Genomic DNA, 12,044 nt, shown 5'->3' on the forward strand with positions numbered 1-12,044 from the left:
TACAACATCTAACTGAGCAGTGATCTTTGGCCGTAATATGTTTGAATCAATCCACCTTTAGATTTCTGTAGAAAATAGCGGCCCAGTATTTGATGGGGCGACATGGATGTTGCTTTGCTGAGGGATGTCACAATCCGCAAGTTAGGGGGTTTTGTAGGAGCAGTGGAGCTTTTGCGGAAATTAAATGTGTCCTGAACATATAAGCAAGTTTTAGATGGAATGAGGTATGGCTTGCTAATGATGAGTGCAAGACGAGTTCATTGCAAAAATAAGATGTAATGTTCGTTCAGCATATACGCGTAATATGTTGGAATGGGCATTTTTCAAAGCTAGGACTAACATCCTATGATATATAGGTATGGGAGAGCTAGGCAACTTGCCTGATCCAGAAAGTGGGCAATAAGTAGCTTAAGCGCCCATTAATTCGATGGAGAGAAGTGAACATCGTAGTTGCGTTTATCGAATGAACATTCAGGGAAGTTTCTCTAGGTTACTATACGAACTCCGTAGAGCCCAGTGTCAAGCTTAGTGATTCATTTTGGCACAGTATTTTCCTTGGCTTTGAGATTGAAGTTGGATGAGGATCATCCCAGCTAGCATGGTATCAGATATGATTCTTTATGAATAACACTTGGGATGGTGATGATGTTAGGGAGCACATCCTTATTCCTATTGGACAATAGCTTAGCATAACTTGTAACTAACAGTTGCAGAGGCAAATAGGTTAATTCTTTGACATTGGTTGGCATGAGGATTGCTTGGGTAGAGTAGGCAGTAGCTTTGCTTTGATTTGCTGCTACCCCTGTGTAAGAAAGATGGTACTGCATTGCAAATTTGGTGTGTATGGTTCCAATGATCTATGAATTCAAAAGTAACAGTCAGCTTTGCAGAGAAACATGCTCTTATTTTTCCATGGTAACGTGCTGAGAGAGTTTTGCAGGATGTTCGGTCCAGTTTCCGTCGGTATATCAATATTGTTGAGTCCATATGAGGGCCTGGGTGTTAAAAGTGTGGTAGGGTTAGTGAGATTAACGTTGTCTTGGATGAGTAAAGGTTCGAGACTCTATGATCTCTTGATGTGTTGGGTTTTGGAATGTTATTTTGGTAGACTTAAGTTTCCGTTGAGCCGTTCTTGTCTCTTGTGTGATCCGCTAGTAAGAGTGGTTGTAGTAGGCTGCTTAGTGTTTGTGTTAAGATGTGTTGAGTTGGAATCAAGGGTAATTTGAATTTGGGTTAATGTGTATGTGTTGGCCTTGGAATTGTCCCCTTTCCAGTTGGATTGGTTGGCTTGACTAATTGTGTTTATGATATTTTAGAGTTTTGAGCTATTTAGCGAAGAGTTTAGGGGCTGCTTTTGGGATGAACCTCCAGGCTATTCAAAATCAAGGCATTGGTAACCCAATATTTTTTGATCAAGATCTGGTTCCCTCTCCTATTTATCGCGGGCATTTATCAAAATTAGGGATAAGTGTCGAACAATCGGTCCCACTCTATAGAGTTGGTTATTACAAGCACTTCATTGAACCGACGGTTGTTATAATATGATGGGTTTAGCTTGTTCTGATTGTATATTGCAGTGTGAGTGGCCAAGAGGAGAGATCGTGCATCCAGGTGAAGCATGCTGTGGTTCCTTAGATTGCATCGTAAGGGTGCCCCAACTTTTTTCCAAGTACGACACCAATTTAAACTCCCAATGATCGTCCAAGATATTATGGCATTCACTATGCTTGAAATATTTTCCACAGGGTATTTGTCTTCCGATGGGGATTGCTAGCATATAGTCTCAACAATGAGGTAAATTAACAGTAATCACCCTGTTAAATTGGCTGGTATGTGAATGGGAAGTGAAATTCAATGCATTTCTTCAATTTCCTAGTGCGGCCAGGCTGTGGAGAAGTTGTTCACCAGAAGGGCTTCCTTGAAAATTTTTGTGCGTTGGTGAACAAGGTTGGAGAGATTGGAGTGCGGTGATTTAGCTCGAGAATGAAGATGGGCCATTAGACACCACGTGTGGGTAAAGGCTTCTGATGTTGTTGTGTTTTGTAATGATGAGGGGCAATTCATTGGCACGGCAGTTGCTTGCCAGCAAGACTTTGTCCGGGCTGTTAACAACGATTGTTCAAGTGCATGTTAGACAGGTCATTAGAATTCTTGAGATTGGGGGTGGAGCCTTTTGGACTGCTTGCTCTGGTTTTGCTTATGGTTTTGATTAGCTTTTTGTGTGGTTTTGTGGAATTGGAGATGAGGTGAGCCTTCATTGAGAAAGGGGAGTGGGTTTGTGATTACGGGGAGTGGGGGGACTACTAGTGGTTTGGTTGTGGTACTGGTTAGAAGTGTTTATTTGAGAGAGTAGAAGTGTCATTCTTTGTTGGCCTGATGAGACAAGCATTGATCGTATTTTGTACTTTATGAGAGGAGGCTTTGAGGCTGGGAGTTGAGGTATGGGTATCTTGTTTTCTTATGATGGGGGGAGTTAGGTTGGTAAGAGAAGTTACCAAACTTTGATTGGACAAGGCAGTTTTGTAATGGAGGGATTTGTTTTGAGTTGATTTAACTGGTGGCGGGGTTGGGATTGTAGTCGGGCGAGGGTAAGGCGCGGTTGGCGATGGACCTTCTCCTGGTGATTGTGACTGGGGTTGGAATGAGTCTTTAGGCAGTGTTGGGGGATGCAGAATTGAGCACTTTGAGACGTGTTCGGGTTCCAGTCGTATTGACTCTTAAGTGTGGCTTTTCGTCTAACACTATAGAAGATTTCTTAGTAAGGGTGAGTCTGTAACTTGAAAATCTCAGCAAGTCAATCGGATTTTTAGCCGATTAGGAGCCATCACCACATGGTATACCACACAACTAGCAAGTTTAGAATACTTCCGCGTCCGGAGGAGCGGCAAATTATGAATTTTGATCCAAGGGGGATGAGTGGGAATTCTTCATGTGTCTGGAACAAATCGGAGTCGTTTTTGGTATATTGAACTGCTATCGAAGGAAAACCATGGTCCAACAGTCCCAAGCATGCTTAATTTTCCATAGCAGGATTGGTTAAGAAGGAACTCATCCTGGTGAGAAGGAATGGCTTTAAGTTCCAAGTTTTTGTCACGAGAGCACTTCGTAAAAAAGGTTGTTTGCGATGGTATCGCAACGAGAACATCTCAGGTGCTCAGTGAAGTGTTCGCTCGTAACTGAGTTGTGGGTTTTGGGTTGGGACAAGGAAGGGATGAGGAGAATCTGGATAGTTGAGCTGAATGGTTAGAGATTTCTTCAGAGTGGAGCGACGAGCGGGTTGCCGTAGTGTGGAGGTGAAGGAAGGGAAAGAAGTTCGGGGTCGACCATGGGGAGGATCCACCCCGCCGAGTGAGCGGCGGCGATCAGAAGCAATAGGGCCCAGAAAAACACTGGCAGAGTCTTGCAGAGAACCTTTGTATAATGTATTTGGTTCTATTCATATTCTCCTTCTTTTATAGCTAATTTTTTTGTCCCATTGCTGTATTTAACATTCACTCGAGGCGTCGTTGCAGGACCCTTGCACGATTTCTCACTGTATTCGGATCAGTATACACGTTCACTTTAGGGAACTCTTAGATGTTAACTAGATATTAATTCAGCGATGATTTTGCTATTTTCTTACTGGCTATAGTCTACTAACAATCTGCCATTTTTATTTGGACTTTGGACAGAACCTGGTGTTAATAATGAATATTGAACTACATAGCAAAATTGAACATATGTTTATTATTATTTGCTTGATGTTTTTGACAGAGTGTAAACTTAAAATTCGCCGCTAAGTGAATTCTAAGAGGTGAATAAAAAGAACTATTTTATAGGATCATATTATAAGCTTTCGGATCCAAAAACAGACAACGAACAAAAAATGACCAAAATTGAAATAGTCATCAATAATTTTTGTTTAGATGACAAGTTTTTGGCTTTGCCGTAAGTGTATATTTTTCTGACTTGCTATTACATTTTTATTACCGCCTTGCTTATGTGAGGTTATCTCTTCATTCAAGTGCCAGGATGGGAGGAAACTTGTTTGTGCACCATGATACTCGCCTTGTTCTATTCACCTTCGGTTGTCTTTGTGGTACAGCTCTCGAAGGAAAAAAATGTGGAGAAATCTACTGGCCGAGCTTTTGTGCCTAGCATCGAAGATTAATTGTCCACTAATGATTGCAGTATGAATTACATACATATGCTTGAGAAATGATTATTTCTGTTTGTTTCTACAACACTTCTTAAGTTTATCTTACTTCTTCCATCAGGTTTTGAGTCTGTTCTCTTTCATTAGGACGCTGTGAACGATGTACTAGTGCAGAAATTTCCTTGGCATATTTCGGTAAATATAATGAAATGTGGTTCTTGAAGACGTTGGAGAAGGATGTGAGGTGGATGAAGAACAGAAGACTGGTTGTGAATTCGGGCTTGCTTCAGAGGTCCTCTTTGGTATCATGGAATTTATTAAGACAGAAAAAGGTGATTCTCTTTTAAATGAAATCCGCAGAGGGTCCAATCTTCGACTGGAAGACTTCAGACCTCCAAACCCCACTCCCAAATCAAAGAAGCTGGATGCATTTCTGTAAAAGAGAAGGCATTCAAGCTTATAGGTTCCCTAAGGTACATTATCTATAAAAGCATTTTATTTATTAGATTCCTCATAGTTATAAGTTTTTGGCTTTCTCTTGTTTTGGGCTTATGTTGATATCCATTGATGAAAAGCTTATATGATGATGAAAATGCTTCAGTTCGAAGTAGAGACAGTGGAGGCCTTTGTAATTATGAGGAACAGTAAAAATATTTTGCTAATTTTATAGAGATGATAATTCTATAGATTAGAGATGTTCACATAATCATAGTTAAGGAGCGTTGACTCCTCCCATTGCTATAACTAAGCCTGCTACTGTTGACAAAAAAAAAAAAAAAAAAAAAAGCTCTTCCTACTTCAATTATAAATTTCTGTTATAGACCAAAAATACTGTTGCTACCATTCTTTCTATTCCAGAAGTCAATAAATGTGGAGCTTCACTCTATGCGAATGGTATATGCTTAAACAATGTTTGGTATTGAATACTGTGACTTGTTTTTACATAAACGATAGCAACAAAAATGCTTGTGAAAATGTTCTGTGATTATTTAAGGCTTTGTTTGGGATGGATTTCTTCCTGTTTTTTGAAGCAATTTTTTAGTACAAATTTTTTTAGTTTTAGAATTTTTTTGTATTAAAAGTTGCTTTAGAAAACAATACGAATGCCATTGTTTTTTTCGTGCTTTTAAGATATTTTTTACTAAAAATCAGGTTTATAAAACAGTCAGAAAGCCATCTCAAATGAAGCCTAAGGCTCCGTTTGGGATGACTTTCATATTGCTTCTTAAAGCGGCTTTCTTGTACAAAATTAAAATTTATGTACTAAAAAGATACTTTAAGAAGCAGTAAAGTCGTCCCAAGTAAAGCCTAAGCATTTATTTGGGATAACTTTTTTAATGTTTTATAAATCATTTTTTAGTATAAAAAATTTTTAAATTTTTTATACTAAAAAATTATTTAAAAATAATAATAAGAAAGCTGTTCCAAATGCAACCTAAAGCTTATGATGGAAAAAAAAAGAGCTAAGTGTCAGAAAATACTGCTTGAAATTACAAACTCATATATTTATTGGGATATTCTCGGCCTGATGAGAACATTAGAATTTTATAAGCAGGTCGTTATTATTCTATTAAAAAAATGTAAGAATATATGTCAACAAATTTTTTATCATTTATCCATTTTTGAATGATTTAAATTAATTTGAACTGAATAATACTATTTCTTTTCATTCATAATGTCATATTTAATTATCGAGTATCTGTTTTAAATCTCACAAATTCAAAAATACGATTGAATGATATGAGTTGCATGAGCAAATATTTTTAATTTTAAAGCAATTAAATTTAAATAATATTTTGAGTTGTTTATGATATTAATATTGAATTTGATATTTTAATAGTGGATTTACATACATAACACTCAAAATTTTTTTATTTTCATATTTAATAATTGAATTTCATTATTCCCATAATATATTATATTTGTTATATCTGTTATTAAATTTCTAAACAAGGATGATGACTAGCAAGTTGCCATTGCAACGGGATCTCACTAGGAAGGGTTTTGACATTAATATTTATCTTTTAATTCAATCAAGGTCTTCATAAATAATAATATTAAGGCTTAAGCCTTTCATCATAGTCTCTGGGACATGATGCTCTAAGCCTCTAATGATGATGACGTCAAGTCCTTGTTTAACTCTCTAGCCTTCAATCAACTGGAAGATCGAAGTACCTTCAATGACATTTATGCTCCTCCTTTTTCATCTGTAAGCTAGAAATTTATCAAATTGATTTTAACTTAAAAAAAAAATTCAAATTGATTTCAACTCTTATTTACATTTAAGCTCAATTAATACTTGAAGAGGTGGACAATCTCTCTCAGGATAATTTTAATTTTGATGTATGCAAATATTTTATTGCATTCACAGTAATTTATCTATTGTAATTATATTTTTTTTATGACATAGTAATAACAATTTTAAATTTTGATGCAAAATTTTCAATTCATCATCTCTTACCTTTTAAGTGTAATATGAATTGTTATATTAATAATAAACAAAGCATAACCCACCGTGGCTTAGCTCGGTTGGTGGGCGTGCTCGGTTGGAAACATGCCATCCCGAGTTCAATTCCCTCAAGCGGCTGTCACCCTTAAGTGGGGCCCCTAAGCACCGACTGCGGGTACTGTAGGCGTAGGTGGCCTTATAGGTCGGTCGGGGTTTACGGATTGCCAAGCGTGCTCGACAAAACCCGAGTGTGACAGCAAACGCTCGTCATTAAAAATAAATAAATAAATAAACAAAGCATAGGCCAAAGTGTTGGCCCGTGTAAATTGATGTGGGTTGCATGCTAGGTCGACCGAGATTTATACTGACTTAAAAATAGTGCTTCCTCGTCACAAAGAAAAAAAAAAAACATAGGCCAAAGTGATTAATTCATTAGCTAAAGTTACACAGACGTCACTAAAGCCTAAGCTGTCCGTCAAATTTAAAAGGGATTCGTATCCCCGCACAGAGAGAGAGAAAGAGACAGGGGATGTCTATTTAAGGCCGAGGTTGCCGGAATTCAAATTAGCCAAATTACTTAGAATAGAATCCGTCGGAGAATTCGGCGACGCTAAAGTAGGTTCAAGGAGGCCAAATGCGATCTCCTCTCTCCTCCTCCCCTTTTCCTCGTCCTTCTCCTTCTTGTTCTCCTTTTCCTCTTTCTTCTTCTTCTCCTCCTCTAAGTGTTCAACGTCAAGGACGAGCAGCAGTTATTACTCAATACCCCTTGCAGGGGCCGCCGATTTCGGTAATACGGCATTTGTGATAATTCGCACGCGCATTTTTCAATTAAAGCTTCTTGATCGGATTCATGCATTTCATCGGTTCGTTCTTCTCAATTTTGCTTGATTGAGTTCTGTTCGTAATTTCTTGAGCCAGGAATTAGGGATTTGTAAGTTGAATTTTCAGGGCATGTTGGAGAGATGGAGGAAATAATGAGGATGCAATATAATTGAGAGTTGGTTTGTTGGATGATCTAAGAAGGAGATCGCTCTTAGTAAAATGGTAGAAATAGGCAATGAAGGCGGCATTAATATTTTTATTCGTCAATTCATCTTAGCCATTTATTATTCTAAATTTTATATTGGATGTCTTGGATTGCGATGTTTTTTGAAGAATGACACAAACTAGGATTGAGAATATTCTTTGATTCCACTATAGGTCCATGTCCATTATCATTAGCATGATAGTTTTCATCACCAGCGTCTTCAACCTTACCCAACAATTCATTCCTATTAATTGTGTCTGGTAAAACAGATAGAACCAAAGATTCGTAAAGCAGATACCAGAACTTTATCATCACTGTTTGTGCGTTGGGTTTCTGATCAATAAGTGAAACGAGCTGAATTTAAAAAGGAATATGAAGGTTTAAAAATGGATTTCTATTGGATTTAAATGTTATCATGTCCATTGGGTTTCTGATCAATAAGTTGAGAGTTGCAAAAATTTAAACGGGAAGAATAGCAGATAGAAGCCATTCGAAAGAATAATACTAAGTAATTGAGCTTTCAACATTTCCAACCTGAAGGTGTAAATCACCTCAGCCGGCCAGATTCAATCTTATGTGTCGGTTGAACCAGGCCAATACTCTCATTGACCAGTAAAATGCCATTAAATTACTTTAGGCAGACCTGACCGAGCGAAAATACAGCTTCAGCAAGCAAAACCAATACAATTTGTGGAGTCTGGCTTGGGTATCTGTCCATTCATAACTAAATTAATTTGACTAGTCCACACTCAACCACGCCTACCTTTTGCCCGCGTCTAGTTGAGAGGATGAGGATAGTTGTTCTTGCAGTGATGGCAGTGATTAAGAAAAATATGAAGGCATTAAGGGGCAATTTGCTGCAATTTGCTTTACTACTTTACATGACAATTTTATCTAAATAAGACTAATTTTCCTACATAAGATTAGGTTGTCAGTCAGTATCTATGGATTCCAGTCTGCCCCTTGAAAAACATTATAATTTTGCATGCTATTTTACCCAAATAAATTCGTCAACAAAGGATGTGTGAACTGTATATCCTGATGTTCTTGGCGGAGGATCGAAATTCACGTTTTCTTGCTTCGGTTTTTCATGTATTGCATTTGTTTCTCAGACGCCCCCTTATTACTACTACATTTTTTTTTGGATGATTTGCCGACTTTGATCTTTTTTGCAAGTTGGAACTTGTAAATTCTTGTTAATTTTGTTGGAGCTTAAAATAACTCATATAGTTTGGCAAGCGATCAGTGCTTTCATGGATGTATTTTCTAGCATCTGAGTATGTCTATTATGTAGGTTAGTTCCATGATGGAGAAAGGTAAACGTGGTCCTCTTCTGCAAAATGATATAGATTGCAGTTCTCTTTTAGATGAACTTCAGGTCAGCCCTAAGTTGCTGCAGACTTGTTTTTCATTTATTTATGTTCCGTCTCTGATGAAAGAGAAACATTATTAGGTGCGGTGTTCGAACTCGTCCAGAGGTGAATCCATACGCGCCATGTCACCTGGAGCCAGTGCACCGGGTGACATGGCGCGTCCGGATTTGCCTTCGGACACGTTCGGACGCTGCACAGAATAATCTCTCGATGAAAGCACAACCTCTGTTTTTTTTTCAATTTTTTAATTATAACTTATTGCAGACTATATGGGATGATATTGGAGAATCAGATGTTGAAAAGGATGTGATGTTACTCCAACTAGAGAAAGAGTGCCTAGATTTATATAGAAGAAAGGTTGACCAAGCAAACAGGCACAGAGCTCAGCTTCGGCAAACTATTGCAGATTCTGAAGCAGAGATTGCAACTTTATGCTCTGCGATGGGTGAGAGGCCAGTTCATTTTAGACAGGTTGGTCCATGCTAAGTAATCCGTTTTATGCTTGTAAATATCTTGTGATATGTTTTTCTTTGATAAGTTAATTAAGTCTTAAGTTTTAATTATGGTTTCCTCTGCTATGTTGCTCAGTTGTAAAGAGAAATCTTGCATGTTGTCTTGTTTTGCCTTTTTCTAGAATTTTTTAGTCTCTTGAGAGATTTTCAGTAGCAAAAGTTTTTGCTTTGTTGTTAGAGTATTCATGAGTATTGCTTTAATTATATCTTTCAAGTAGAAAGAATCTGGCCACAAACAACATTTCCTCAGTTCTTAGTCTGGGGCGGAACCAACCAAAATTTTCAGAGGGGGCAAACTTGTAAGTAACTGTTGGCAGATATGTCAGAGGTCCAAGAAGACAGCGCCCCATGGCGGGGTTCGACCTAAAATTTTGATTTACTATTTCTCTTTGTATTTTATTCATCGTTCCCTAACAATAGCACTTATACACAATGTGTTTAATTATTCTTGGTGCAATTGCCTAAAAATCATAGTATTTTAAAACTTTTAGGGGAGGCAATTGCCTAAAAATCTTTATAATAAAGACTAAAAATTAGATTAAAGAGGATAAATTATCTAAAGAATCCTATAATAAAAATAAATAAAAAAATTTGTGGGCGTAGGCGGGGGAGCAAATACATGAATGATTGTTGACAACATGCAGATTTCTCCGGGCTCATAGGGGTTCCGCCCCTGTTCTTAGTGACAATAACACGTGTATGGTCTTATGTATTTCTTACGATGAAATTGCTGCCAGGGTGACAGAAGCTTGAAAGAAGAGCATAAGGTCATCATTCAGCAACTAGAAGATTTGCGAAGAAGAAAGAATGAAAGATTGAGTCAATTTCGTAAAGTAAGGGAGCAAATACTGTGCGTCTCAACCGAGATTAATCCTGAACCTGGCCTTGAGATAGTTCTTGATGAATCTGATTTGTCCATAAGAAATCTACAAGATCTTCACAGACGCTTAGATGCACTCCATAAAGAGAAGGTAGTATTTTCTCTACTCACAATAGCCTTCGCATTGCTACAATCATGAAGAATCTGTATTATTTTCTTTCGTTTTTATACAGAATGACCGCCTAAGGAAGGTGCTGCACCACTTGAATACGTTGAACTCTTTATGTTCAGTGCTAGATGTAGATTTCAAACAGACAGCCAGTGAAGTTCATCGTAGTTTAGTTGGACCCGATGAGTCAAAAAATGTCTATAGTGATACAATTGAGAGGCTCATAAGTACCACGCAGAGACTGCGGGAAGTGAAGTTACAACGAATGCGCATGGTAATTGCTATTTCCATCAAATTATTAGGCATTTCTTCTCATTACCTGCTTAAAATAATAGCCATGGCAGCTTCAAGATCTGGCAACCGCAATGCTGGAGCTTTGGTATTTGATGGATACTCCAACTGAAGAGCAGCAGCAGTTTCAAAATTTAACATGTAATATTGCTGCTTCAGAGCATGAAATAACAGAACCAAAGTCGCTTTCAATGGGATTCATCAATTATGTGAGTCTTTAATTATCAAATACTTATTATCTAGACTTCAATTTTGTAATTATATTATAGCAAGTATAGAATATCCTTTCTTGTGAAGGTGAAAGCCGAAGTTACACGACTTGAAGCGCTGAAAGCGAGCAAGTTGAAGGACTTGATTTTGAAAAAGAAGATTGAGCTGGATGAGCTGTGCCGACGCACACATCTTGTTGCAGAAAATGACTGTTTTGCTGGTATTGAGGCTTCATTTGAAATAATTTTTTTATTGCTTACTTTTTAGTACTAAAAAGATGCTTTAAGAATAAATAATAAAGCTGTTCAAAACAAAGCCTAAGACTGATGCACAAATATTGAGGCTTCGTTTGGGATGGCTTACTTATTGCTTCTTAAAGCAATTTAAAAAAAAAAATTAAAAATTTTGTACCAGAAAGGGGCTTTGAGAAATAGTAATAAAGCCGTCCCAATCCAAGCTTGAATTTGAACTAAAAATGTTCTTTTATAAGATAATTGCTTTTCACTGAACTCTCCCGTTGCAGAATCTCTTGATTCCTCCCTAGTTTTGGAACAGATCGAGGCTCAAATTTCAATTCTGAAAGAGGAAGCCTTCAGCAGGAAGGAGATTCTTGAAAGGGTTGAGAAATGGTTTGCTGCTTGTGAGGAAGAGTCCTGGCTTGAAGATTATAACAGGGTTCTATTTCTCTTCCACTCTGGTTATGCTTTCTTACTCACTTTTGGTGATTACTTACTAATTGATTTAGGTTTACCAGGATGAAAATCGTTATAACGCCGGAAAAGGAACTCACCTTATGCTCAAGCGCGCTGAAAAAGCCCGTGCAGTTGTCAGCAAAATTCCAGGTTACTATTGGGGATATTCATTATTTATCAGAGGCGTAAATTTTTAATTTGAAAAATACTCACAATTTTTTTTTATACCATCAAGTTTTTTCATTCTAAGCTTGAAATTAACATTAAGGTTTTAATTTTTTTAAAATATCTAACTTAAAATTTTTATATTTAATTAAATTAAAATATAATTAAAAATATTTTATAATGAGCAATAAATATATTAAA

At 37.2% G+C, this 12,044-nt stretch overlaps 1 protein-coding gene across 1 annotated transcript; it reads left to right on the forward strand.

Annotated features, from left to right (window-relative positions):
• Positions 1 to 8,423: 8,423 nt before the first annotated feature.
• Positions 8,424 to 11,828, forward strand: LOC110115334 (65-kDa microtubule-associated protein 3-like; the record flags this gene model as incomplete). Its single annotated transcript, XM_028698802.1, has 10 exons — positions 8,424 to 8,450; positions 8,906 to 8,989; positions 9,065 to 9,139; positions 9,249 to 9,455; positions 10,234 to 10,467; positions 10,550 to 10,759; positions 10,830 to 10,985; positions 11,074 to 11,206; positions 11,477 to 11,661; positions 11,741 to 11,828. Coding segments are annotated over exons 1-10 (1,399 nt in total), but the record flags the coding sequence as incomplete, so codon positions are not given.
• Between the last annotated feature and the right edge of the window lie 216 nt (positions 11,829 to 12,044).

The sequence above is a fragment of the Dendrobium catenatum genome, unplaced genomic scaffold, assembly GCF_001605985.2.
Source record: "Dendrobium catenatum unplaced genomic scaffold, ASM160598v2 fragScaff_scaffold_1142, whole genome shotgun sequence".
NCBI classification, from domain to species: Eukaryota; Viridiplantae; Streptophyta; class Magnoliopsida; order Asparagales; family Orchidaceae; genus Dendrobium; species Dendrobium catenatum.